Source organism: Schistocerca americana, chromosome X (assembly GCF_021461395.2).
Source record: "Schistocerca americana isolate TAMUIC-IGC-003095 chromosome X, iqSchAmer2.1, whole genome shotgun sequence".
Lineage (NCBI taxonomy): Eukaryota > Metazoa > Arthropoda > Insecta > Orthoptera > Acrididae > Schistocerca > Schistocerca americana.
Genome location: NC_060130.1, coordinates 878,810,261 through 878,835,911, shown reverse-complemented (window position 1 = coordinate 878,835,911; position 25,651 = coordinate 878,810,261). Strand labels below are relative to the sequence as shown.

At 40.9% G+C, this 25,651-nt stretch overlaps 1 protein-coding gene across 1 annotated transcript in view; it reads left to right on the top strand.

The window, feature by feature from the left end:
- Positions 1 to 25,651, top strand: part of LOC124554996 (protein crumbs) — a 355,585-nt gene that overhangs the window by 126,683 nt on the left and 203,251 nt on the right. Inside the window, exons 6-9 of the mRNA XM_047128736.1 lie at positions 3,201 to 3,311; positions 4,554 to 4,668; positions 16,394 to 16,532; positions 23,306 to 23,516. Of these exons, the coding sequence (XP_046984692.1) occupies positions 3,201 to 3,311; positions 4,554 to 4,668; positions 16,394 to 16,532; positions 23,306 to 23,516 (576 nt within the window). The remainder of the gene's footprint in view (positions 1 to 3,200; positions 3,312 to 4,553; positions 4,669 to 16,393; positions 16,533 to 23,305; positions 23,517 to 25,651) is intronic.

Sequence of the window (25,651 nt, the reverse complement as noted above, 5' to 3'; positions counted from 1 at the left end):
AATGCCACACTCACTCATATCTCACCATCACTCACTGCACACGCTATACACACATTGTTTCATAACATTTCATTCACTACACACACACACACATACACACACACACACACACACACGTGATCTCTGACCATTTTTGTCCGCAGCTCGTGGTCGTGTGGTAGCATTCTCGCTTCCCGCACCCGGGTTCCCGGGTTCGATTCCCGGCGGGGTCAGGGATTTTCTCTGCCTCGTGATGACTGGGTGTTGTGTGCTGTCCTTAGGTTAGTTAGGTTTAAGTAGTTCCAAGTTCTAGGGGACTGATGACCATAGATGTTAAGTCCCATAGTGCTCAGAGCCATTTGAACAATTTTTTTTTGACCATTTTCGTTACCACAACTTCCCATTTTCTATCCTGAAAAAATTGAGTCACCATCCCTCTATAATGAGTGAGATGTTGAGCTCAGAAAGAGGAAGAGGTGTTAGTATTGTCCATTGCGTATCTTGGGAGTAAGTTTTTCTAGAAAAGGAAAAAACATAGTGTGAAGGTGTTATGTGGAATGTTGGATATTTTATAATCATTATTATTATTTATTTATTTGTATAACTTTTTTTTACCAAACCCCTACTCTGTTTTATGTAAGCAATCCTTCAATGTATGAAATGTATTGCATAACAGGTACTTTTTAGCTGCCTTTTTAAATAAGTGTATTTTTGCAATTTCTTTTATCTCTTTTGGTAATTTATTGTACAGTTTTATTCCTTGGTAGAAAATGCTGTTTTGAGTTTTATGTTTATTTTTTCTTGGCAAATGTAGGTTGACTCTGGCTCTTGTTCCATAGTCATGAACAGAACTTTTCGTGCAGTAATTACCAATGTTATGTGTACAACTGACTGGTAAATGTATTCGCATGGAGCAGTTAAAATCCCCAGTGTTTTGAACAGATCTTTACAATGAGCTCGACTACCATTTTGGGTTATGATTCTTATGCCTCTTTTCTTGAGTTTGAAAATTGTGTTCATATTTTGTGCAGATGTTCCCCAAAAAAGAATGCCGTAGCTAAGAATTGAGTGTACGTATGAATAGTATGTAACTAAAAGACACTGCATGTTACACACTGATGATGGGATTCTAAGGGCATAACACAATGATGACATTCTGTTTGCAAGTGCCTTTGTGTGTTCACGCTACTTCAACTGAGAATCAATATTCATTCCGAGAAATTTTGCATTTGTTACACAGTCTATAGAGGTGCCATCTACATTTAATTTAACATTGTCATTTTCCCTCTTCAAACTGAAATTCATGGCATTAGTTTTCTTTATGTTCAATGTCACTTTATTACTTATTGACCAGTCATAAACTTCCTTGAGAGCTTCATTTGCTTTCTAAGCAAGGAGTCATCAGCGAAGAGAATTTTTTCACCATGAGTAACCTCACTGGGAAAGTCATTGATGTGTATCAGGAATAGTATTGGTCCTAATATGCTGTCTTGTGGAACCCCTATATTAATATATTTTGGTTTTGATAAGTGTTTCACTAAATGTTTAGATGTATTTGAAGTATGTGTTATCTCTTCTCTTTGTACCCCATCTGCTTGGTATGATCGAAACCAGTCATTAGCTAACCCTCTTATTCCTAATGCCTGTAATTTATTTAATAGAATCTTGTGGTCAACTGTATCAAAGGCCTTAGAAAGATCCAAAAATATGTCTGTGACACACTCATCTTTGTCAAGAGCATCAAGGACAACCTTTGTGAGAATTCTACTATGGCTGACACTGTATTTTAGCCACTTCGGAAACCAAACTGTGATTCGCTTAAAAGATGATGTTTATTCAGGTAATTCATTACTCTGTCTTTCATAATTGCTTATATTATTTTTGAGAATGGTGTAAGCAGGGAAATGGACTGGTAATTTTCTGTGTTATCTGCATTACCTTTCTCAAACAGAGGTATAAATCTTGCCTGTTTTAACTGCTCTGGAAATGTCCCTGATGTGAAGGATTCATTTATTATATTTGTTAAGGGGCCTTGTATAATCTCTATGCATTGTTTCAGTACACACATTGGTACTTCATCTAAACCTACTGACTTTTTATTTTTTAGTTTTTGAACAGTTTTATTGACTTCATTCCCTGTGGTTAGAAGTAACATCATTGTATTTAGTGCAACATTATTTACAGGTGTTAGATTTGTTTTGAAGAATTTTTGCTGTAACTTCTCTGCAATACTTGAAAAATGCTCATTTACATAGTTTGCTAAGTGTTGTGGATCATTTATTACCTTATCCCCCTCCCTCAGCAGTATGTTATTGTGCATTTCTTTTCCTCTCACCATTTCCTTTTTTATAACATTCAAGACTGCTTTGCTTTTATTCTCTGTGTTATATATTATTTTGTCATTAAATGACTTTTTTACAGCAATCAGCACCTTCCTATAGATCTTTTTGTTTTTATGATAGAAATTTATGAATTCTGGATCATTGCAACTCTTTTTCATGGAACTGAGGTATTTAAGTGTTTAGGAGGACTTCTTAATACCTGCTGTTATCCATCTGTTTTTGTGAGATGTTGGTACATACATGCATACTTTTGGAAATGCCTTTTCAAAGTTCAATTTAAATAATGTGAAGAATTTATTCACTCCATCCCAGCTTTGTTTTGCTAGTTCCTTTGAAAAATGTGTTATTTTGATTTCTGATAGGTGCCATTTGTAGGCTTGTAGTTTAGGGAATGATTTGATGTCTGACTTTACTGTTGTTATTTGACAGAGATGACCTGATAGTCTGAGATCTTTTACGGCAACATCACATTTTCCCCTGTCAATATTTGTGGCCACATGGTCAATTACTGATGCAGGCATTGTAGTAACCCTTGTTGCCTTATTGACCAATAGGGACATGCCAAAACTTTGAAGGATATTGTATTGTACGATACTGGGAAGTGCAATGTAAAATACAAATAACGGAGCTAACCTGCTCACCCTCCCTCCCACCCCATCCAACTCCTCTGCCTTACACACACGCGCGTGCGCGCGCACACACACACACACACACACACACACACACACACACACACACAGTGACATCCAAATGTGATTTTTGTTCACCTAATTGAAAGAAATTTGGTAATCATAATTAATTAAACTCTTATTCACATGCTGTTGTCAGATGTACTTAGTGGCTATTTTTGAAGCAATGTTATTTTTTTGTGATATACAGGCCAACATTGTGAGTCTGACATGAGTACACATCCGTGTAATGCTAATCCGTGTGAAAATAATGGAACTTGTCATGTGCAAGACAAAACTTACAAATGCTCGTGTCTACCAGGTATGTAGTGTAAACACCTCAGAGTGACACAGATTTAAGTTCATGAAGAGCTAATAATATATAAGTAACATATATTTCTGATTTCACAAAACAGATGGGCCCTGGTTCTCTTAATACCATTAGTACTGATATTGCTGGTAATACTTTTGTAGGCAGAAGTAATGGAATTATTTCAGATCTTTTTTCATATGTGTTGTGAGTGAGTTCTAACAAAAGTGGTGTGTGTGTGTGTGTGTGTGTGTGTGTGTGTGTGAGAGAGAGAGAGAGAGAGAGATGATATTGCTGGTAGTACTTTTGTAGGCAGAAGTAATGGAATTATTTCAGATCTTTTTTCATATGTGTTGTGAGTGAGTTCTAACAAAAGTGGTGTGTGTGTGTGTGTGTGTGTGTGTGTGTGTGTGTGAGAGAGAGAGAGAGAGAGAGAGAGAGAGAGAGAGAGAGAGAAGAAGACAAGACTTAACTGATAAGTCAGTATGCAAAGTCAGTATGCAAAGTTTGCATATTGACTTATCAATTGGTCCTTGTTATCTTTCTTTGTTTCTTTTTTATTTTCATTTATTTCTTTGCTTTTATTCATGAACCTCTGTCTATGGTTCTTTTTCTCCTCATAATTAACATTATAAGCATTCTGAAGTCACTAATTTTCAGTAAGTCTCAATTAACTTCTGCGATTTCAATTCATCTTTTACTTTAATTTCATAGCCTTGTTTGCTCTGACTGACTTTCAAACTGTGTGCGCTTGTTTTGCCCCTGCGAGATGCACATTTCAGTCTCAGCAGTGTGTGTTTCTTTACTAACTTTTTTGTGTTGCTTAAGCCCTATATTTAAGACCACATGATCATTGCAGCTGTCTTATGTTTGTTTATAGATGTTCTCAGGTAATCCCTACAACTCTAAAGTTGCATCTTGTGTCTTTCTACAATCACTGACAATTGGAGAAAGTTTCATTATGTTTTTAATGTTGAGGTGATTCACAGTAAAGTGGTTTTCAACAGGAAAATGTAATAGAAATCATAAACAATGTGTTTCCTACTTTCAAAAAAATTATGTTTATTGTTTTTTGTTAAGGATTTACACCTCCTTAGACTGTAGTGATATGGTCTGTAACTTTTCATGTACTAAAAAAAAAAAATGTAATTTTAACATAATTCTGTTTCATTTGTTAGTCAACATTGAGAGTTCAGTTACATAAAATCAGACACTATGACTGATTTTATTTCTGATTTTTGTTTGTGTTTGTAGGATTCGAGGGTCACAGATGTGAGATCGATATTGATGATTGTGTGTCTAGTCCTTGTAGGAATGGAGCAACATGTGTGGACCAAGTAAATAGTTATTATTGCAACTGCAGCCATGGGTGAGTGAGAAATAATACATGTACTTTTAAATATTGTAAGCAAAACATCCATTTTGTAGAAAATAAGAATGTAGGTTCAAAATACAATAAAAGGGAAACCAGCACTGAGTAAACCACTCAGTCAGACAACAGAAACATTTTTAAGTGATGTGATTTGCAGTAGTAAAAGGAGGGTGTTCTATCACATAAACATCACCATCAGCTTAGTCACATGTACAGATACATACAGCACCACAGTAGCCTGGAAATGAAGTGAAGACCATAAAGAAAATCACCTTCCAGTTTGAAGCAGAAACATCATAGAGAACCAACATAATTTTATGAAACAAAATGAAGATTAAGTTATCCCCTTCCCTCTCTATCTCTTCCTCCCCACCATTCCACCCACCCTCCCTCCCTCCCTCCCTCCCTCCCTCCCCCCAATAAATAGTGTGCAATCTCAAGACATAGCATACTAAGCTGCTCAAAGAACAAAACCCTATCTGGTCATAGTTTGTTACAGAAGCAGCACAGTATAGAGTAGCTGCCTCATAATAGTATTGAAGTTGAGTAACTGTATTTGAGTCGGTTAGGCAGTGCACTACCATTACTTTTTAATGTCTCAGTTCATATTTCTGCACAGCTGTGTGAACCAAATCTATTGGCTCACCAGTCTGAAATGCAAATGATGCAACAGTTTTGTTGGACTTCATTCCAAGACTGCTCCTAACTCATATAGTGTGGCAAGTCTAATGCCAGAGTCTGAGGTATGAGTCTGCAATATGTGTGGCAGTGGTAGCCTACCTCACTATTACTGCTCCTGATGCAATGCTCAGCACAGCACTTGTGTCATACGTAAAACATTCTGTAACAGAGAAGAGTGCTGCAAAGTTTTTCAGTTTTGGTCTGGTGCACAACTGACAACTTTGAGTTCCATACAACGCTCCATATCATGAACTTCACGCTAATTTTTCTCCATAGGTTTAATTTTTGTTTGACAGCATCAATTGCGTCTGCCATATCAGTTATCAAATGATTCTTCCCTTGCATTGTGAGACTTAATGAATTAATTTAATCTGTGATGTTGACTGTAAAAGTGAAGTCAGCAAACCAACAGTGACCACAGAGATTCCTGTGTTCTTTTCCACTTATCGCTAGGAATATTGCTATCTCTTCTCGCAAATTAAGGAACATTGTGAGAACTCATCCATGACTTAACCACCTAACTTCAGAGGTATGGAATATTGGCATATTTGGCTTCGACATCAGGCAAGAATTCAGTGTGACCAAATATAGTTCACTGTATGGACAATAACATTCAATATACCATTTACTTTTACTGATTTAGCATATAGTGCTTCTGTGTTTCGGGCAATGAATGGCAGCTGTCAACGAGGTCCCAGCAAATTTCAGTTTCTCCCTTAATCGAGCTAGTAAGACTACTTTGATTCCTGACACTGATGGTGCACTGTCTTATGTGATACTGATCAGCCACTTCCATTCCACTCCAGAGGAATCAATTAACATCTCCACAGCATCAAAAATGCTCTTGACAGTGGTCGTATCCTTAAGTGACATTAAACTTAGAAGCTCCTCCATCATCAACTAGGTGTTGACTTGCAGCATGAAAATCACCATCTGGGCTGAATCTGACACATCAGTAAGTTGTCAAGTGCGAAGGAAAATGCTATGAACTTGGATGCTGTTTGAGGCAGCAGACACTGTACAGTGGCAGCCATCACAGCAATGTGCCGTACTACTTTATGTCAAGAAAGGGCTACTTGCTCAAACTTTGACACTTCTGCTTGCCACAAAACTTTAACTGTCTCTGCTATACATTTTTTCTGCCTGCCATGAAACCTTTACTGTGTATACTATATTTTTCTTAATGTGCTATCCATCACAAAATGTTCTTCTATGCCTTGCAGTTTTGAAAGTTATTTTGTAACTCACGTGTAGTGATAGCCCCTTGATGTCATCTTCCTTCTTTAGAAACAAATTGTACATTTTTAAATGGTTATAACTGCAAATTGTACTCAAAATGATGATTATCTTTCACATTTGTAAACAGGTTTCTTCTGTTACTGCATGTACTTAGTTATATACACTCCTGGAAATTGAAATAAGAACACCGTGAATTCATTGTCCCAGGAAGGGGAAGCTTTATTGACACATTCCTGGGGTCAGATACATCACATGATCACACTGACAGAACCACAGGCACATAGACACAGGCAACAGAGCATGCACAATGTCGGCACTAGTACAGTGAATATCCACCTTTCGCAGCAATGCAGGCTGCTATTCTCCCATGGAGACGATCGTAGAGATGCTGGATGTAGTCCTGTGGAACGGCTTGCCATGCCATTTCCACCTGGCGCCTCAGTTGGACCAGTGTTCGTGCTGGACGTGCAGACCGCGTGAGACGACGCTTCATCCAATCCCAAACATGCTCAATGGGGGACAGATCCGGAGATCTTGCTGGCCAGGGTAGTTGACTTACACCTTCTAGAGCACGTTGGGTGGCACGGGATACATGCGGACGTGCATTGTCCTGTTGGAACAGCAAGTTCCCTTGCCGGTCTAGGAATGGTAGAACGATGGGTTCGATGACGGTTTGGATGTACCGTGCACTATTCAGTGTCCCCTCGACGATCACCAGTGGTGTACGGCCAGTGTAGGAGATCGCTCCCCACACCATGATGCCGGGTGTTGGCCCTGTGTGCCTCGGTCGTATGCAGTCCTGATTGTGGCGCTCACCTGCATGGCGCCAAACACGCATACGACCATCATTGGCACCAAGGCAGAAGCGACTCTCATCGCTGAAGACGACACGTGTCCATTCGTCCCTCCATTCACGCCTGTCGCGACACCACTGGAGGCGGGCTGCACGATGTTGGGGCGTGAGCGGAAGACGGCCTAACGGTGTGCGGGACCGTAGCCCAGCTTCATGGAGACGGTTGCGAATGGTCCTCGCCGATACCCCAGGAGCAACAGTGTCCCTAATTTGCTGGGAAGTGGCGGTGCGATCCCCTACGGCACTGCGTAGGATCCTACGGTCTTGGCGTGCATCCGTGCATCGCTGCGGTCCAGTCCCAGGTCGACGGGCACGTGCACCTTCCGCCGACCACTGGCGACAACATCGATGTACTGTGGAGACCTCACGCCCCACGTGTTGAGCAATTCGGCGGTACGTCCACCCGGCCTCCCGCATGCCCACTATACGCCCTCGCTCAAAGTCCGTCAACTGCACATACGGTTCACGTCCACGCTGTCGCGGCATGCTACCAGTGTTAAAGACTGCGATGGAGCTCCGTATGCCACGGCAAGCTGGCTGACACTGACGGCGGCGGTGCACAAATGCTGCGCAGCTAGCGCCATTCGACGGCCAACACCGCGGTTCCTGGTGTGTCCGCTGTGCCGTGCGTGTGATCATTGCTTGTACAGCCCTCTCGCAGTGTCCGGAGCAAGTATGGTGGGTCTGATACACCGGTGTCAATGTGTTCTTTTTTCCATTTCCAGGAGTGTATTTATGTACTTCTTTCTTTATACTTTCATAACATGTAACTCTGTTTTTTCCCAAGGGTAGCCTTCAGTTCACCTATCATTCTCTCCTGTTCACCAGAAGACATGTGCATCATATAATTTTTGTGGCTGGTGGTGTACTGATGTTCCAGGGTGTGTTTCTTTCCATTTCATAACACCGTGATGGCATATTAAGTGCTTCGCATAGCCTTCAAACAATATGAAGATTTAAAACAATTCCCATTTCATATTGAATGGTGTCTCCATTTTTCTTTACTTTGTCAAGCTCATAGATGGCATAGAATTCCCAATGCAAAATGTATATCTAATTTAACACTACTGGCTGCTGTAGCAAACTGCTTGGCATGTGGCAAGGTGACTGCCTTGCTTTTGCAGTGTACAGCTGCAGTCTTCCTTTTCTTTTTCCTCCTCATCCCTCAGCCCCTCTCGGTGGTGCACTCAGAGCACTAGGCAGGAGTGCAATTAGAGCGTTTGCTCCCTCTGAGCACTGTTTGGCCAGGCCTGGCCTAATTAATATCCATGTCCCAAGAATGAAGTCTCTCTGCTACATTCAGTTAGCTTTTACATCTATATGTAATTGTACATGACAACATTTGCAAGATTGATGTGTGCATGTAGCGGTTCTTCACATTTCGTGGTTGTTATGAAAGTGCTATTATAACCTTCAGTCAGCCATTCCTTGTCCAGAACAATAACTGAAGTACACAACTTATGCCTTTCTCTTTAGTGTGATGTGAGTGCAGTAGTCACATAAATATATAAAAATAGAAGAGTCTCCACCTTTTTCACATGCATCTCATTAGCACCAGATGCAGATGGTGCTGCAGTAGTGATGTCCAGATCAACTGTCAGTATGGACAGAGTGCTTTCAGAAGTATTATTCACATTGATCAAAGAAATAGTAGGTCCTGAAGAAATTGAACTGCACTGGAAGAATATCCTAAAGTCTAATTGTACATTCTTCCAAGATACTTGATAGATTTAGTTCCATAGATTGCTGTTAAAAATAATTGGTAATGAAATGTGGCTCTACCAAAACAATCCAGAGATAATGTGGCAGTTGTATTCCTGGATCTGTGATGTTGTGTGTTGTGTTTACCAAAACTGGAGGGGAGTAATTACTATGTTGAGTTTGGGAGGGGGGGGGGGGGGGGGGGGGGGTCAGCAGCATCTCCCGTATAGCCGAAGTTGGGGCCCCATTTTTTTTTTTTTTTTTCTTAACTCAAAACAGAAATAAACTACATGTAAACATTTTCTTGAGTCCTTTGGAACAACTGTGCTCCTGCATGAAGCAGTCCAGAATAATGTAACGACAGAGGAATATTTTTGTCCCCCCATTGAGTCTTTTAGGGAATTCATGGATCAATGCAACTTGAAGGATATTTATTGAGAAGAGCTGAAAGAAAGGATTTGGAAAAACAGACATTTACATTAGTTTTTCAAAAGACTTGTAATGTCATAATTGTGTGTCAAACAAAAGGTAATTATAAGTCTTACAAAGATTAATTTTGTACTTTGAACTATTAGGTTGGTGCATAAGTTTGTAGTGTTTTTGTTTTGTATATTGGCATTTTAATTGCTATAGGTTTATTTATTGGTGGTTTGTTTTTAAATTGTATTTTCATTTGGTGATGATGAATGGAGCTGTGGACCCTGGAAAAAGGAATGCCAAGTGGAGAAATCAGAACATTTTCGACACCTTCTTCTGTTTGAGTTCAGTAGAGGAGTGACAGCTGTCGAGGCAGCCAGAAACGTTTGCGGCATGTGTGGGGATAATGCCATTGGACAGACCACAGCAAGAAAATGGTTTTCTCATTTTAAGACGGATCGTTTTGATATTAGTGACTCTCCACATTCAGGAAAACTTTCCGGGTTTCGTGAAGGTTGTTTAAACACATTAATCCACAATGATGCACGTCAGTGCACTCAAGAACTGGCAGCTCTGATGAATCGTGACCATTCCACCATTGTGCGACATTCACATGCTATGGGGAAGGTTCAAAAATTGGGTCTGTGGGTACCACCTACCCTAAACCAAAATAGCAAAAATCAGTAGGTGGCCATATGTGCATCTCTCCTTGCTTGTCAATTGGCTTATGAACAACAGTGAATGTTCCTATTCTGTATTGTTAGTGGTGACAAGAAAGGGTGTCTTTATGTTAACGTAAGGAAAAGAAAGGAATAGTTGCGTCCAAACAAAGCAGCAGCTTCGTGTACAAAGACTTGCGCACATGCATAAAAGATAACTGATGTACTTTCACTCAAGATGGGTGCGATTTCAGAGGGTGGGCACCCATGCAATTCACAGGCACGCTATAGAGACTACCTGCATCAGCCTCCTGGTGCACTCTGATGAGCCGCCAAAGAAGCAGCATTATGTAAGCAATTACAAATGAGTGCTCAGCTTATTCCTTATGCTGTATTATTGTTGTCCACTCAACATGATCAGTGCTACGCACAACTTGTATCTTACGTGTTGCTCTATAAAGTATTATGTTCCCTAAATCGTGTTTGTTCTTGCTATAACAAACTTGGTGACGAGTGAGGGTTATGTTTCCTCTGCATGTTAATGTCAGTGCTAAGTCACCCAACAAACATCTCGATGGAAGAAATACTCAGATGTCTCATTGCCCAGCAGCAAGCTTTTGCAGACAACAGCAAGCATGCACCACGTCTCCCAGCCAAGCGATGCCTGCATGTTCATGGCAGGTCACTCTCCTTTCAGTGCAACCATCATCCTTTCTTGCATCGGCTGAAGATTGGGACTCCTATGAGACATGGTTACACCAACACTTCCAAGATTTTCCCTTGGGTAATGCAAACCAGTGTACGGCTTTCTTTCTTTCTCAGCTTTCACCACGCATCTATCAGCTGTTGTGCCAATTTGCCCCTTTGCAATAATCAGCCAACTTATCATTTGATGAAATGTCCAAGCATCTCTTAACCTATTACTGTGACAGAGTGCAAGTCATTTTGACGCACATAGAATTTTACTGTTGTCAGAAACACCTTAACCAGTCTTACGAATTTGTCACTAGTACCCATCACAAATCCTATGCTGATCATGTGAGGCTATTATTGGCCTGGCCCCGAATAGGGAAGTCCACAAAAAAGCACTTCAGTGTGAGGATCTGACGCTCATGTTTGAGTTCAATATAGCACGGTCCTTTGAAGTGTCTCAGACCACAGGCGATCAGATAGCTACATGGGGGAGGTATCGAAAGTTGCTCAGACAACCCATGTTAGGCACACAGCAAGTGTTCAGAATGATAGGGGAGCTGCTGCACCAGTACAACCTTCAACTCAGTTTTGCCTGGGGCAGCATCGGTTATGGCCACAGCAGCAACAGGCTGTGTCACAACAGTGGGCACGTGCTCTTCTTCCATCTTACTTGTACTGCTTTGTCTATCACAAGTGTGCTGTGTGTCCTAATCACTCATCATCATTTCATCCCCATCGACGTGCAAGTCGCCGAAGTGGCGTCAAATCGAAAGACTTGCACCAGGCGAGCGGTCTACCCGACGGGAGGCCCTCGTCACACGACATTTCATTTCATTGGGCACTTTGAAACAATTGTCGAAAGAAAGGCCACATTGCATCAGTTTGTAACTCCTCTATGAACATGGTGGACACAGCAGTACTGATGGGCATAAACTGTATCTCTACAATGGCTCTTTCCCTGAACAAATTTTTTATTGGCTTGTGTGTGTTTAATAAACCGTTAAAAATCCAAGTGGACACAGGAGCTGCAGTGACTTTAATAAATGCACAAACGTATGTGGACTTGGCTCGCCTCCCCTCCCCACACACAGGTTTTGCAGAAGTTGGTTAGCTACAATAAGCAGCAGATTCTGAGCCTAGGTCATCCCCCCTCCCCTGTCTCTTACAAAGGTATTTTTCACCATCTCACTTTCCTTGTTGTGCATGATTCCGATACTGCAGACCTGTTGTGGTTAGATGCGTTTAATGCTTTTGGTTCCTCCATTGCAGATGAGGTAAATTTAGTGTCAGATCGAGTTCCGTATCAGCAGCTGGAGTCCCTCTGCTCTTGAGTTTTCGTCTCTGTTTTCCCCTGGACTAGATTGTGTGTTTTCAGGCCTACATTACCATGAAAGAGTCTGCCAACTTTCATTTTTTTGGGGGGGTGATAGGTGCCTATCGCATTGTGTGACTCTATCAAGGTTGAATTTGACCATTTGGCATCACTCAGTGTCATTTTTATTTCTTCCAGTGAATGGGCTACACCACTGTTCATTGTTAAGAAGCTGATGGCTAAGCTTTGTATCTGGGGTGACACGAGTGTCATGATTAATGCATAGTATGAGTGACAGGTACATAACCTTTGCCCCACCCTGACAAGTTGTTCACAAAATTGTCAGTTGGTCACTAATTTTCCAAGATTGATTTGTTGGAAGCCATACCTCCAGCTCCCATTGGGTGAGACTACTGGGCGCCTTCTCATTGTCAGTACATCTTTCAGCCTATATCATTAACTACACTTGCCTTCTGGTGCCCACAATTTTTCAGCACTTTTTAGAACAACTGACAGCCTTTGTACCCGGCTGCATCAATTACCTCGACGATGTCGTTGTTTTGGGTTCTTCCACTGAGGACCACCTTAGCAACCTCTGATTGTTGTTTCCTGTTTTGCAGTCTATGGGTCTCAAGTGCATTGCCAAATCTAAGTTCCTTCACCCATCAATTGAGTATCTAGATTTTGAGGTTTATCACACAGGGGTCAAGCCACTGTGTCACCATATTGATGCAATTACGTCTTTGCCACAGTCGACCTCTGCTAAGGAAGTGCAGGTGTTTCTAGATAAAGTTGCGTACTGCCATAAGTATTTACGGCATGCATCCACTGTTACTCAGCCATTGCTGCATGCACTTTTGTGTAAAAATGAGCCTTTTTTATGATCCACAGCTTGTGATCTAGCACTTGCTTTGTTTAAATCTAAGCTTTAATCTGCCCCATGTCTTGTCATTATTCAGCCAGCTCAGCATCTCGTGTTGGCTTCAGATGCCTCTCAGCATGGCTTTGGTGCAGTGTTGGTGAACAAATACACTATGTGATCAAAAGTAACCAGTCACCCCACCCAAAACACAGGTTTTTCATATTAGGTGCACTGTGCTGCCATCTACTGCCGGATACACCATATAAGCGACCTCAGTAGTCATTAGACATTGTGAGAGAGGAGAAGGGGTGCTCCACGGAACTCATGGACTTCAAATGTGGTCAGGTGATTGGGTGTCAGTTGTGTCATACATCTATACATGAGATTTCGACATTCCTAAACATCCCTAGGTCTGCTGTTTCCGATGTGATAGTGAAGTGGAAACATGAAGGGACATGTACAGCACAAAAGCGTACAGAGCGACCTCATCTGTTGACTGACAGAGACCGCCAACAGTTAATGAGGGTAGTAATGTGTAATAGGCAGACATCTATCCAGATCATCACAGAGGAATTCCAAACTGCATCAGGATCCACTGCAAGTACTATGACAGTTAGGTGGGAGGTGAGAAAACTAGAATTTCATGGTCGAGCGGCTGCTCGTAAACCACACATCACACCGTTAAATGCCAAACAACACTTCGCTTGGTTTAAGGAGCGTAAACGTTGTATGATTGAACAGTGGAAAAAAGTTGTGCGGAGTGACAAATCATGGTACACAATGTGGTGATCTGATAGCAGGGTGTGGGTATGGTGAATGCCCAGTGAACATCATCTGCCAGTGTGTGTAGTGCCAATAGTAAAATTCGGAGGCGGTGGTGTTGTGGTGTGGTCGTGTTTTTCATGGAGGGGGCTTGCACCCCTTATTGTTTTTCATGGCACTATCACAGCACAGGCCTACATTGATGCTTTAAGCACCTTCTTGCTTCCCACTGTTGAAGAGCAATTTGGGGATGACGATTGCATCTTTCAACACAATCGACCACCTGTTCATAATGCACAGTTTGTGGCTGAGTGGTTACACGACAATAATATCCCTGTAATGGACTGGCCTGCGCAGAATTCTGACCTGAATCCTACAGAACACCTTTGGGATGTTTTGGAATGCTGACTTCATGCCAGGCCCCACCGACTGACACCGATACCTATCCTCAGTGCACCACTCCATGAAGAATGGGCCTCCATTCCCCAAGAAACCTTCCAGAACCTGATTGAACATATGCCTGTGATGGTGGAAGCTGTCATCAAAGCTAAGGGTGGGCCAACACCATATTGAATTCCAGCATTACTGATATAGGGTGCCACAAACTTGTAAGTCATTTTCAGTCAAGTGTCCAGATACCTTTGATTACATAGTGCATGTCCTGGTTCATGTGAGTCTTGAACAGCCCATTGCTTATGCTTCTAAGACTTTACTCCCACTCAGCAGCAGTATTCTCAGATTGAAAAGGAGGCTTTAGCGATTGTGTTTTCCCTCAAGAAATTTCACATCTTCTCGCATGGTTCTAGGTTCCATTTAATCACGAGTCACAAGCTGTTGGTTGCTCTTTTTAACCCTTCGTCTGCCATACTGGACAAAACAGTCTTTCACTTGCAGTGGTGGGCTCTCTTCCTCTCCCGTTATCATTATCGGGTCCATTACTGGCCAATGGTGCAACATGCCAGCGCCAATGCCTTATCTCACCTTCCAATCAGGCCAGACCTGGCATTTGATCAGGACAAGTTGCTTTGTTTCTATTTACATACTGAGAACAAGAAAGTGGTTGATTCTTTTCCCACCAGAAGCATCACTGTAGCATGAGCTGTCGCCGTAGATCCTGTACTTAGTCAGGTCCTTTCTTTTGTGCAGCACATCCCGTCACTTCCACCAGCTGTGCCCGTGCGTGTTGGACGTGTTCCTTAGGGCCCACCACCTCTCCAAGCCCTGCTGCTGCCGATGCCTCTTTTGCTAGGTCCTGTGTGGCTGTTGTCTGTGACACACCTGCTGATGTCTCTGTTGCTGACCACTAACCCGAGGACTTCGCTGTGGAGGTGCTGTCCCTGGTACTGCCCTACGGCCTCTCACAAGTGGGAAGTCGGCACGCCAATATGCCCCCTCATCATTTCTGCCCCTACTGGCCAGTGCCTGCCCGCCACTTACTGCAGCAGCCGTCGTCGTTGGGCGATGAAGTGGATGTCAGCATTGTCATTGTCATTTTCTGTGACTCTTAATGTCAGAGTGTTGTAAGATCAGTGTTCTCTCTCTCTCTCTCTCTCTCTCTCTCTCTCTCTCTCTCGGTAAGAGTGCCTTTTTTTCTGTGCCATGCATTTTTATTTGCCTACCTTTTTTATGTATGTATGTTATTTTCCTGCCCCCTAGAAGGGAGGGTGTACCTTCACTCTTGAAGTGTGCAACTTCAAAGAGCACGCATCTTTTCTGTGTAGTTTACAGTCAGGCTTCTTGAGGTGACCTGGTGAGCTGCCCAAAAAACAGTGTCCACTCAATATGTTCAGTGCTACACACACAACCTGTATATAAAGTACTATGTTCCCTAAATAATGTTTGTTCTTGCTCTGACAACAATGTTATGCATCTAGTGGATCAGTGATGGTGTGGTGTGCTATGAATTGCTTCCCTGAGGTGTAACCATCACTGCTGATATTTATTATCAAGAACTGAGACGTCTTGCAGACACAACCCAAGAAGATAGTGTGAAGTGATGCTACTCCACAATAACACTTGCCTGTATTCTGCTAGACTGACAAAAATGCTATACAGGAGTGGAATTGGGAAGTCATTCTACATCCACATTTATTCACCTGGTCTTGCACCCTCAGATTTTCACCTCTACTGCTCCCTATTGAACAAGCTTCAAGGAAGTTCCTTTCCAGATAAAAATGCTCTGCAAACATGGCTCAATGAGTTCTTTGCCTCCAAATCCCGTGAGTTCTACAGTTGCAGAATTGAAAATTTGCCCAGCATTGAGAGACTGTTGTAAATAGTGATGGAGACTATATTATTGACAAGTCAAGTGTCTGTTGTGTGTATCTGTTGTGTTTATTGAACTTATGGAAAAATGCTATGAACTTGTGCACCAACCCAATATATTCTCTCCCTTTTGCTCCCCCCCCCCCCCTCTCCTCCCTTGCTCCCACCCATCCACCTACACACTGCTACCTCTCTCTCTCTCTCTCTCTCTCTCTCTCTCTCTCTCTCTCTCTCTCTAACTGATTATTGTAAAGAAACAAATGTTTTCTTTTTTGTAGGTTCACTGGCCTACATTGCGAGGAAAATATCAATGAATGTGAGGACAAACCTTGCCTCAATTCTCTCGGCTGCTTTGACAACTATGGCAGTTACACGTGCCAGTGTTCCCCTGGATTTGAAGGACAAAATTGTGAACTTGTAAGTTTTTGACTGATTTAGAATATAATTATTAAACTGTGTGACTGTTACAGATGGCAAGCAGGAAGTATAAGTGAGAATGCAGTGATCAGCAACTCATAGGTGTTTCTGAGAATTCTATGAGAAAACTGACTTTTGACAAATGGCTAATTTGTGCGTGCAAGATACAGTACCTCATCAGATTGTAAATGTTTTCTGTAGTTGCAAGTGTGACTTAATTTTGTGGCTGAGGCAGCAGCAGCAGCAGTTGGTGTTGTAGCAGTAGCAGTCATAGTCGTAGCCGTTGTTGTTGTCGTTGTCGTCTTCAGTCTGTAGACTGGTTGGATGCTGCTGTCCACACCAGTCTGTCCTGTGCAAGTCTCTTCATTTTTGCAAAACTATAACAACCTCACACACTTGAAGCTGCTTACTGTAGTGCAACCTTGGTCTCAGTTTATAATTTTTATTATCCCCTGCCCCATCTGTTGCTCTCACTGCCCTCCATTACCAAATTCCTTGATGCCTCCTCAGGATGTGCTTTATCAACCAATGAGTTGATGCCTTATTTTAGTCAAAATGTGTGCATTGTATTCATGACAGTACAAAGATTGATTCGTTTATTTTTAAGTCAGTAGCACTGGAATAAGACCATGCATGACTGGAGAATTGTATTCTTCAGAGGTGGCTCCACATTTCAGTTTGCCAAATGATTCTCACTACACACACATCTGGAAGGGCAGTACAATCAAAGGAACATCCTGAAATGAGACTAGTTTGGTGGTGCAGGAGTCCTAGTGTGGGGAGCCATCATGCTGTATGGGAATACAGAGTTTCACAATGTTGTTTGATTGAAGAAATACTACAACTGTCCAGAGGTCAAGAGATAAGGCACTGCAACCACATACGTGACTTTCTAGAAGTGGATCTGGTTCAGATTTAGTCTTCTTGTATGATAATGGACACTCACATCAAGCTACTATGGCAGACGAATTTTTCACAGATGAATATATCCACTACACAGACTACCCAATGAGGCTTTTCCCTTTATATTCTGTAGAATTTTAGAACATATGTAGAATCCATAGGAGATGAATTGCACTGTATCAACCACCACCCAACAGTCTTTTAGACATTCACACAGCTCTTTTACAGGAGTGTTGACTATTTTGTTGTTGTGGAAGCAATACTCCAGATTTGCTGATTTTTTAAAAAAGTTTGTTCTTAGTTTCAAAATTGTTCAGTTTTGCTGTTTTGACTTCCTGTTGTTTGCCATATATGTTATGGCTGAGCTCTGCATTGTTCTGTAACTCTTCCAACATTATGTTTAGGGAACGTGTTCTTTTTATCCCAATTGTACTGTACCTCTGGAAACTAGTTTAGATCAGAAAACTACCCAAGATATTCCTACGAAGGCATGGAGTGATGTGGCTACATACCTTTACACTTATGTTGTGAAATATTATTATTCTGTAGACTGTGGACATTCATGGAAGATAGGAATAAGAATTGAGATTCTTTTGGATTTTAATGATAATGTGATAATTCCCCAATTCATATTATATGATCGAGCAAATGTAGTCTATATGCAACAGATTATTTGATAATTTTCAGCAACTTTTCTACTGGTGCAAATTTTTCTAATGGGAATGTGTTAACTCAGTCATGAGTGTAGTGTTCAAAGACATAATAATACATATCATTACTTTGTGTAAGGAGTAAATTATCATCTTTATTTTTAGTAAAGAGCATTGTCAAAATTAAAAACCAAATTAAAATATTTATTGATCTGATGGAATTACATTTTCCTTGAGACATACGAATCTCAACTTATCTTTGATAATGATAGAAGATAAAATTGAGACTCATATGGTTCCATCAGATCAAGAGATCTATGAATTAAGAAGGGGAAAATGCATTGAAGGCATGAATTGAAGTCTGTGTTAGGGAGAGCATTGGACTGTGGTAGTCCATGCAGTTGCGTTATCCATAGTGCTATGGTGGTGTAATTGTTTGCACATCAGCATAGTAAGCGAGAGACTCAGGTTCAAGTCCCACCCATGGCACAAATTTTAATTCATTCCTTCAACTTTTATCATTATCGAAGAAAAGATTGTGAATTTGCGACAACTATACACAACTGCATTGGACAACAATGGTCATCACCAGTACATTCCTGAAGCACCACACCGGCGGCAACCGTGGGGAGCCAACATGACCTGAGTGGTTCCAGACTTGCACAGCAGTGACATCGCAAGTGAAGCACACTGCCTGCAATCGCTAGCAGCTGACATGATCTGAATGATTTCACACATGCATGGGGAATGACACTACTAGGCTCTGTCCCAAGGACACTGACCTTCAACCAGCCACAACAAACACTCCTCCACATAGTGACAACATTCCTCTGACAGGTGCGCAGACATGATCCCAACTGTGTTGGTTCCACATTCACTTCAGCACCAAAGTGCGTAACTGATCTACACCATGCAACCTCCCAAGCACAAGATGCGATCCAAATTAGAACACGCAGTGACACTGCCCATAGCTCAAAATGTGGGCTGAACCAGTTTTGGCCAAATCCTAAGTGACAGCAGTGGACTCTAAGTGCTGGATCTCTTAACAAATCAATGCTTTCTGTTTGACACAGGTTCGAAAGCAAGTACCGTTCCCAGGAAGAACGTTCTTACCGAGCTTCCTACACTGGCTGTGCAACTATGTGCTGAAAACAACTTTCCTATAAAATTTTAAAGAATGCTGTAGACCTCGGCCTCCAAAAAATATTTTCATGGCAATTTTTGGTCATGGATGTTCATGAACCAGTTTTAGACATGAAGTCCGTCCTTAACTGTCACCTATATCCAGATCTGAGACTGGGAACCCTACAGAAATCCAGTAGCGGAGAATCTTTACACAGCATGGCTTGTGGTCTGCCACTATATACACAGCTGGTTTCATAGGACCCCAATCTGCAAGCACCTTCAATGTGTGCTATACACAGCCACTGTCTACAGCTACTAAATGATTGTCAAACATTAGAATCAGAGATACAGGAGATTACAAATTCTTCTGTAGTAAGTGAATTAAGCCACATGTTCTTATCTGCAGCACCTCCAATGCAGCAGCTACACACTTCTGCCCCAACTAATACCAATGGGACAGCAACTGTCATGGCATTGGAAGTGGACACACATAATACATCTGCAACACACTGCAACACATAGGCCACTAGCAATGCAGCTCAGTACGATGAAGTTTTCTCACAGTGCTCGTGCATCGTCAATGAGTGGTACCTCCGCCCGAAGGGATTCAGGTATGGCATCTCAACAGAGAAGCATTCACCATTAAACTTAGGATAAAATCAGTACCACACCAGTTTGCATGTTCAACAGACTGCTCACTAGAAGTTACAAACTTCCCAGTGACGTCGGTGCATCTGTGGTTATGTCAAGATTATCGGCTGTTTGGTTCCTTGCAATCACAGCTTCTAGGTTACAACAATCACCTACTAGCATGCGAGTAGATTCTGATGTCACTGCAGCCACTACCCCATTGCCTCCACAGTCCAGCATCCCACAGCCACAAATCAATACAGATGACAAGCTGCTACAGCCGTCCCTGCTGATCTCCAACCTACCTCAGCCAATATCACCTGTATTGAAATGAGACAGGGATCACAACGCCATACTATGTTTTCTCTCGTTCAGTGAGATATGGTCCAGCCATACCCTGCTTATTAGCCAGCCATAGCGCTGTTGGTCATGCATATATGTGCCAAAAGGAATGCATAATATTTGCTATGCAACGACATTACATATCCATGCCAAAAGAATTTAAAGATTTAATTGAAGATTGAAAAGCAAAAAATTATGGTGATCAATAGACACGATTCATAGTTCGGTACATCAAGAAGCGCTTTGTTGTAAATTTGCAGGGGTGGGGCATGTGATGAAGTTGGTGGTACAAATAGTAAATTTCAGTCAGTCATACACATTACTGTACTGTCAGTTGGAACAGTTTTTGATGAAATTGAACAAACAGTATAGAGATTTTACATATTACTACAAAGTATGTAGGTTAAGTCAAGAAGCATGTCTGGAGTGATTTTTTTTTTAAATTTAAAACCCAGTATTGTTGAATTTATGAAGGAGAAAGGAAAGCTGGGGCAAAAATTAAAACTTTCAGAACGAATTGATGGCCGCGTATTTTAGATGGACTTGACTGCATACTGTCCACAGTAAGACATTGCAAGGGAGGGACAATTTATTTCTGATTTGTTGGGATTGTGGGGGGGGGGGGGGTCCATTTAAAATAAAAATCATCTGACAAAAAACACCTTCGCTTTCCCTCAGTTCACTGACGTGAAAGAAAATGTGAGCTTTGAAGAATTCATTGCGGCCTCCAAAAAAGTACAGGGATAGTTTTCTAAACATTTTGAAGACACTAACAATCTTACATCTGATGATTTTCACGGGTTTGCAGCCAGGTTCCATCGTCCTGACGACAACACGATATTTCGGCGGACCATCTGGCCGCCATCTTCAGATGAGATTGAGTGCACAATCACGCTGGAACTGAAGAGACCTCAGATTCGGCAGCTCCTTTATACCGCGGGTACTGACCTTTGCGCGTGCGCGAGCAATGGAAGAGCTGCCCTCTGTGAGGCGAAGAATTGCAGTGGCACCAGCAGTGAAAACTGTCAAAAGCGAGGAATCGCAAAATTAAAATGCAGCCGGTCGGAACCCAGACCGTTGTTGTTTTATCTGTGATAAAATAGGATTCCCACGTCTTGCTTAAAGGAAAACCTTTGTCTCTATTAATAATATCATCAGACAGACGTATTTCAATTGATTCTTTCAGTACACAATCCCAGTAACAGGAAGCCGAGGCAATAATTTGCGTCTCTTTGAAGGACATTTTGTGTCCTTCATTAAGACAGTGTTTGGGAACAGCTGATTTTTCCGGCTGGAGCAGACGTGTATGCCATCGATGTTCCATACATCGATCTTGAACTGTACGAATAGTCTGTCCAATGTAGGCCTTGCCGCAGTGACAGGGAATCTTGTATACCCCAGGCTTCCTCAGTCCCAAATCATCTTTCACCAATCCAAGAAGGGATCTAGTTTTGGCCAAAGGCATAAGGATGCTTTTGATACCATATTTCCTGAGGATTCTTGAAATTTTCGAAGAAATGCTTCCCACGAAGGGTAAAAAAGCAACAGATTTGGAAGTGTCCACCGTTGGTTCTCGTGGGGGTCCAAATTGAAAAGCACGAGTAATTTGGTGATCCAACTCCTGTTTCAAGTTATCGGAATCCGAAACAGCATAAGCCCTCTTGACCAGTGTGCGTAAAACTCCCAAGCGTTGATGTTGTGGATGACAACTTGTGGCATGGAGGTAGCGGTCCGTATGCGTAGGTTTTCGGTATACACTGTGACCGAAAGTCCCATTTTCTGTCTTATGTATTAAGACATCCAAAAATGGTAATGAAGGGCACCATATGTCCTTCAAAGAGACGCAAATTATTGCCTCGGCTTCCCGTTACTGGGATTGTGTATTGAAAGAATCAATTGAAATACGTGTGTCTGATGATATTATTAATAGAGACAAAGGTTTTCCTTTAAGCAAGACATGGGAATCCTATTTTATCACAGATAAAACAACAACGGTCTGGGTTCCGACCGGCTGCATTTTAATTTTGCGATTCCTCGCTTTTGACAGTTTTCACCGCTGGCGCCACTGCAATTCTTCGCCTCACAGAGGGCAGCTCTTCCTTTGCTCGCACACGCGCAACGAACAGTACCCGCGGTATAAAGGAGCCGCCGAATCTGAGGTCTCTTCAGTTCTGGCGTGATTGTGCACTCAATCTCACCTGAAGATGGCGGCCAAATGGTCCGCGGAAATATCGTGTTGTTGTCAGGACGATGGAACCTGGCTGCAAACCCATGAAAATCATCAGTATTTGATACGCCGGGAAAATCTACGCTATCAATCTTACATCTGTTTTCATGTTGGTTACGAGACCATTTGCCATTTCAGTTGAAAGTGCACGAATGCATTTGCAGATGGGATAGAGTGACTAGCAGTGTGATTCCCATTTAAAAGACAAATTCTTTTTTGTTAAAAGAGTAATGAAGTTGAAGTTGTGAGTATGGTAAAATATTTAGACTAACATATGTGTGTCAAAGGCCTTTTTTTGATTACGAAACTAAATAAGTCACAATTATGTGGGAACCTGAGTGTGAAAATCTGTGAAATTGTCTGTGTCTGTCCAAATGTCAACAGTTTGCACCAGTTAAAATGTATATCATGTCTTCATCATGGCAAAAATAATCAAATTTTTGTTTGTGATTTATGTTGTTAAGAAATATGAAATGTGAAACCAAATTGTGTGTAGTGCAACAGCATTGCCATTTAAATGCAGCATATTGATAGTTCCCCCCTCTTCTGCTTTCCCACACTCAGACAGCATGGCGTGGTGGTGGGGGAAGTGTGCGGTCAGGTGAGGCAGCTGTGGCTCTCGTGCCAGTGCACGGCTCGCTTGCCGAAATCTTAGGTGTCCTGATGTAAAGGATTTGTTGAATACAAATAAAAAGTTGAACATTGTAATGTTTGTGTGACTAGTTAATATTCAGCACTTCCTATACCCTGTTTGTGCTTATTGTTTATTTACACCATTATTTATATTCTACCTGCGATTTCCAGTATAGTTTTATTGTTGTCATCACCAATAGTGTTGGTTCTACCAAAGCATTAATGCAACTTCAAACAGTGATACTTCTGTACCTTTGTTTCAGATTATAAATGAATGTTTGTCCAGCCCCTGTCTCAATGGTGCTACATGTGTGAACAAAGTTGGATCGTATACTTGCCAGTGCCTTCCTGGTTATACAGGGGATCATTGTGAAAACTTCACATTGGATTGTGATCGTATTCCCTGCCCTCCAAGTACACATTGTTTAGAAATGGCTGGTGTATATCACTGTGTGTGTAAACCTGGCTATAGAGGTAAGTGAACATATTGATGATACACGAGCTAAGCTAAAAATGACTTCTGATTGCATAATAACAATAAAAAAGAAGCTCATAGTGTTCATCGTACACTGTAATGTATGCAGATCCATTACTATATGTTGTAGTCACTACATATGTTGCTGAAATCCACCCTCTGTTTTATTGACCTTTGAACTTTTTATTTATTTTGAATATAGAAGAATAATTTGTTGTAGCTACTTAGCTAGTTGACAATATTTTACATCAATTCCTTATTTACTTGAAAATATTTCATAGTCAGTGAGGAGACAATTATCACTAAGGAATGTACCTGGACTGAAAGGCACTGGGTAAAAGGGAGAGAGAAAAGAAAAAACTGTTTAGTGTAAATGTTTCATAAAGAATCCATGCAGGTAAGAAAATGACGCAGTTGATGAATGCCTCTTGTGTTTAATTCATATTGTCTACGTGTACAACATTTCACAATAAGCATCCTAAAATGCTATAAACTGGATTTGATAAATAATGTCGACTAAATTCTGCTCAGTTACCAGAACATTATCATCATTATGTCATTTTATTTCAATTTCTGTGCTATTGTTTGAGTATCTGCATTGCATGGAAAAGAAGCAACAGGTCCCCACCCTCTAAAATTGCAGTGTCAACGTCTTGGAAAGACAATTTGTAGAAAAACATTGAGATTTCTGTTAAGGAAATAACTATGACTGCAATTTATTTTCAGTGCATTGTGTACTGTGAATACTTTGGTTTGGACTAGTTTAATTAAAAACACTGGATTAATTTAAAATGAACTTAAACAGTCTTGACCGCAAGAAACCTTTATTTTTGTGGCTGTCAGTTTGGGTCAGTTACTGACCATCTTGCCATTATGTTGGTGGGTTGTGGTGGTAAACAGAGCAGGCATTACGTGGAGTTCATAATGCCTACTCCGTTCACTGCCACCACCTACCAACATGGTATGAGGTCTGAAGATGATCAGTAACTGACCAAAACCAGTAACCACTAAAACAAAGGTTTCTTGCGGTCAAGACTGTTTACATTCATTTTAAAGTACTAAGGATAACTGCTGTTCTCCATGAGAGATATTCTCAAAAATTACTGGATTAATTTATAACCTGCTAGGAGAGGATAAAAACAATACTTATGGAAGTGATGTTTGTATCATTAATGTAATATTTCACTCCTACAGAACTGGCCTAATTGTTTTAGTGTTAATAATGATTCTTTGTCTCACAGCCAATCATTGTAGTTGTTATTGGTAGATGGTCAAAGTTTCACTTCCTCATGTATTTTTTTCCTGTTTGCTTTTGTTGAAGGACTCTCCACATTTTACACTTTGCTTAAATCTTGCAATCAGTCTCAATGAATGCGTGCTATGTAAATACCCTGGTTTTGAAATAATGAACTATGTACTGTGACTGCTAGAGCTGAAAAGTGTGGACTCTAAACCTTAAGTAATCACAAAATACAAATACTGATGTATACAATTTTGTTGATACAATTTGAGAGGTAACAAATTTTCCAGAAAGTTTTCTTGATTTCCTAGACAAAATCTGCAGTTAGAAATGATGTAATAATGGCACTAAAATTAAAACATAATATATAACAGTGGGAAACAATAATAAGAATTTTGAAATAATAATTGCAAAAATGCATGAAGTTACGTTAAGAATAATAAAAGAATCATTTTTGGCTAATATTAATTAAAACTGCAAGAAAATGAAGTATCAGATAGTATAGTAATTTTATGGTTTTGCACTATTGACTGTTGATGTGAAATACGAATGTTTGTATTAGGCTAGGTATTTTTACAGTAGTAACTTGTCATTTACCATTTAACTAAATATGTGTGAAATTTTGATAGTCATACACTCCTCCAAAATCATTTGAGATTAAAAAGAAAAACTGAGCAATGTCTATTAATGATCCTATTATATTACAAAATAACTGTATTAGCAATCACAAAGTTGTTTTATATCTATCAGTGACACTCCAGCATCGTATGAATAATATAAACAAAAAGTTTGCATAGTGCTTATAGTCCTGCATAATGCAAAATAGAAATACTGTAAAAACTGGTCCTCACATTATGAAATTAAACAAACATACAGAAGTCTACTACTGTAGAA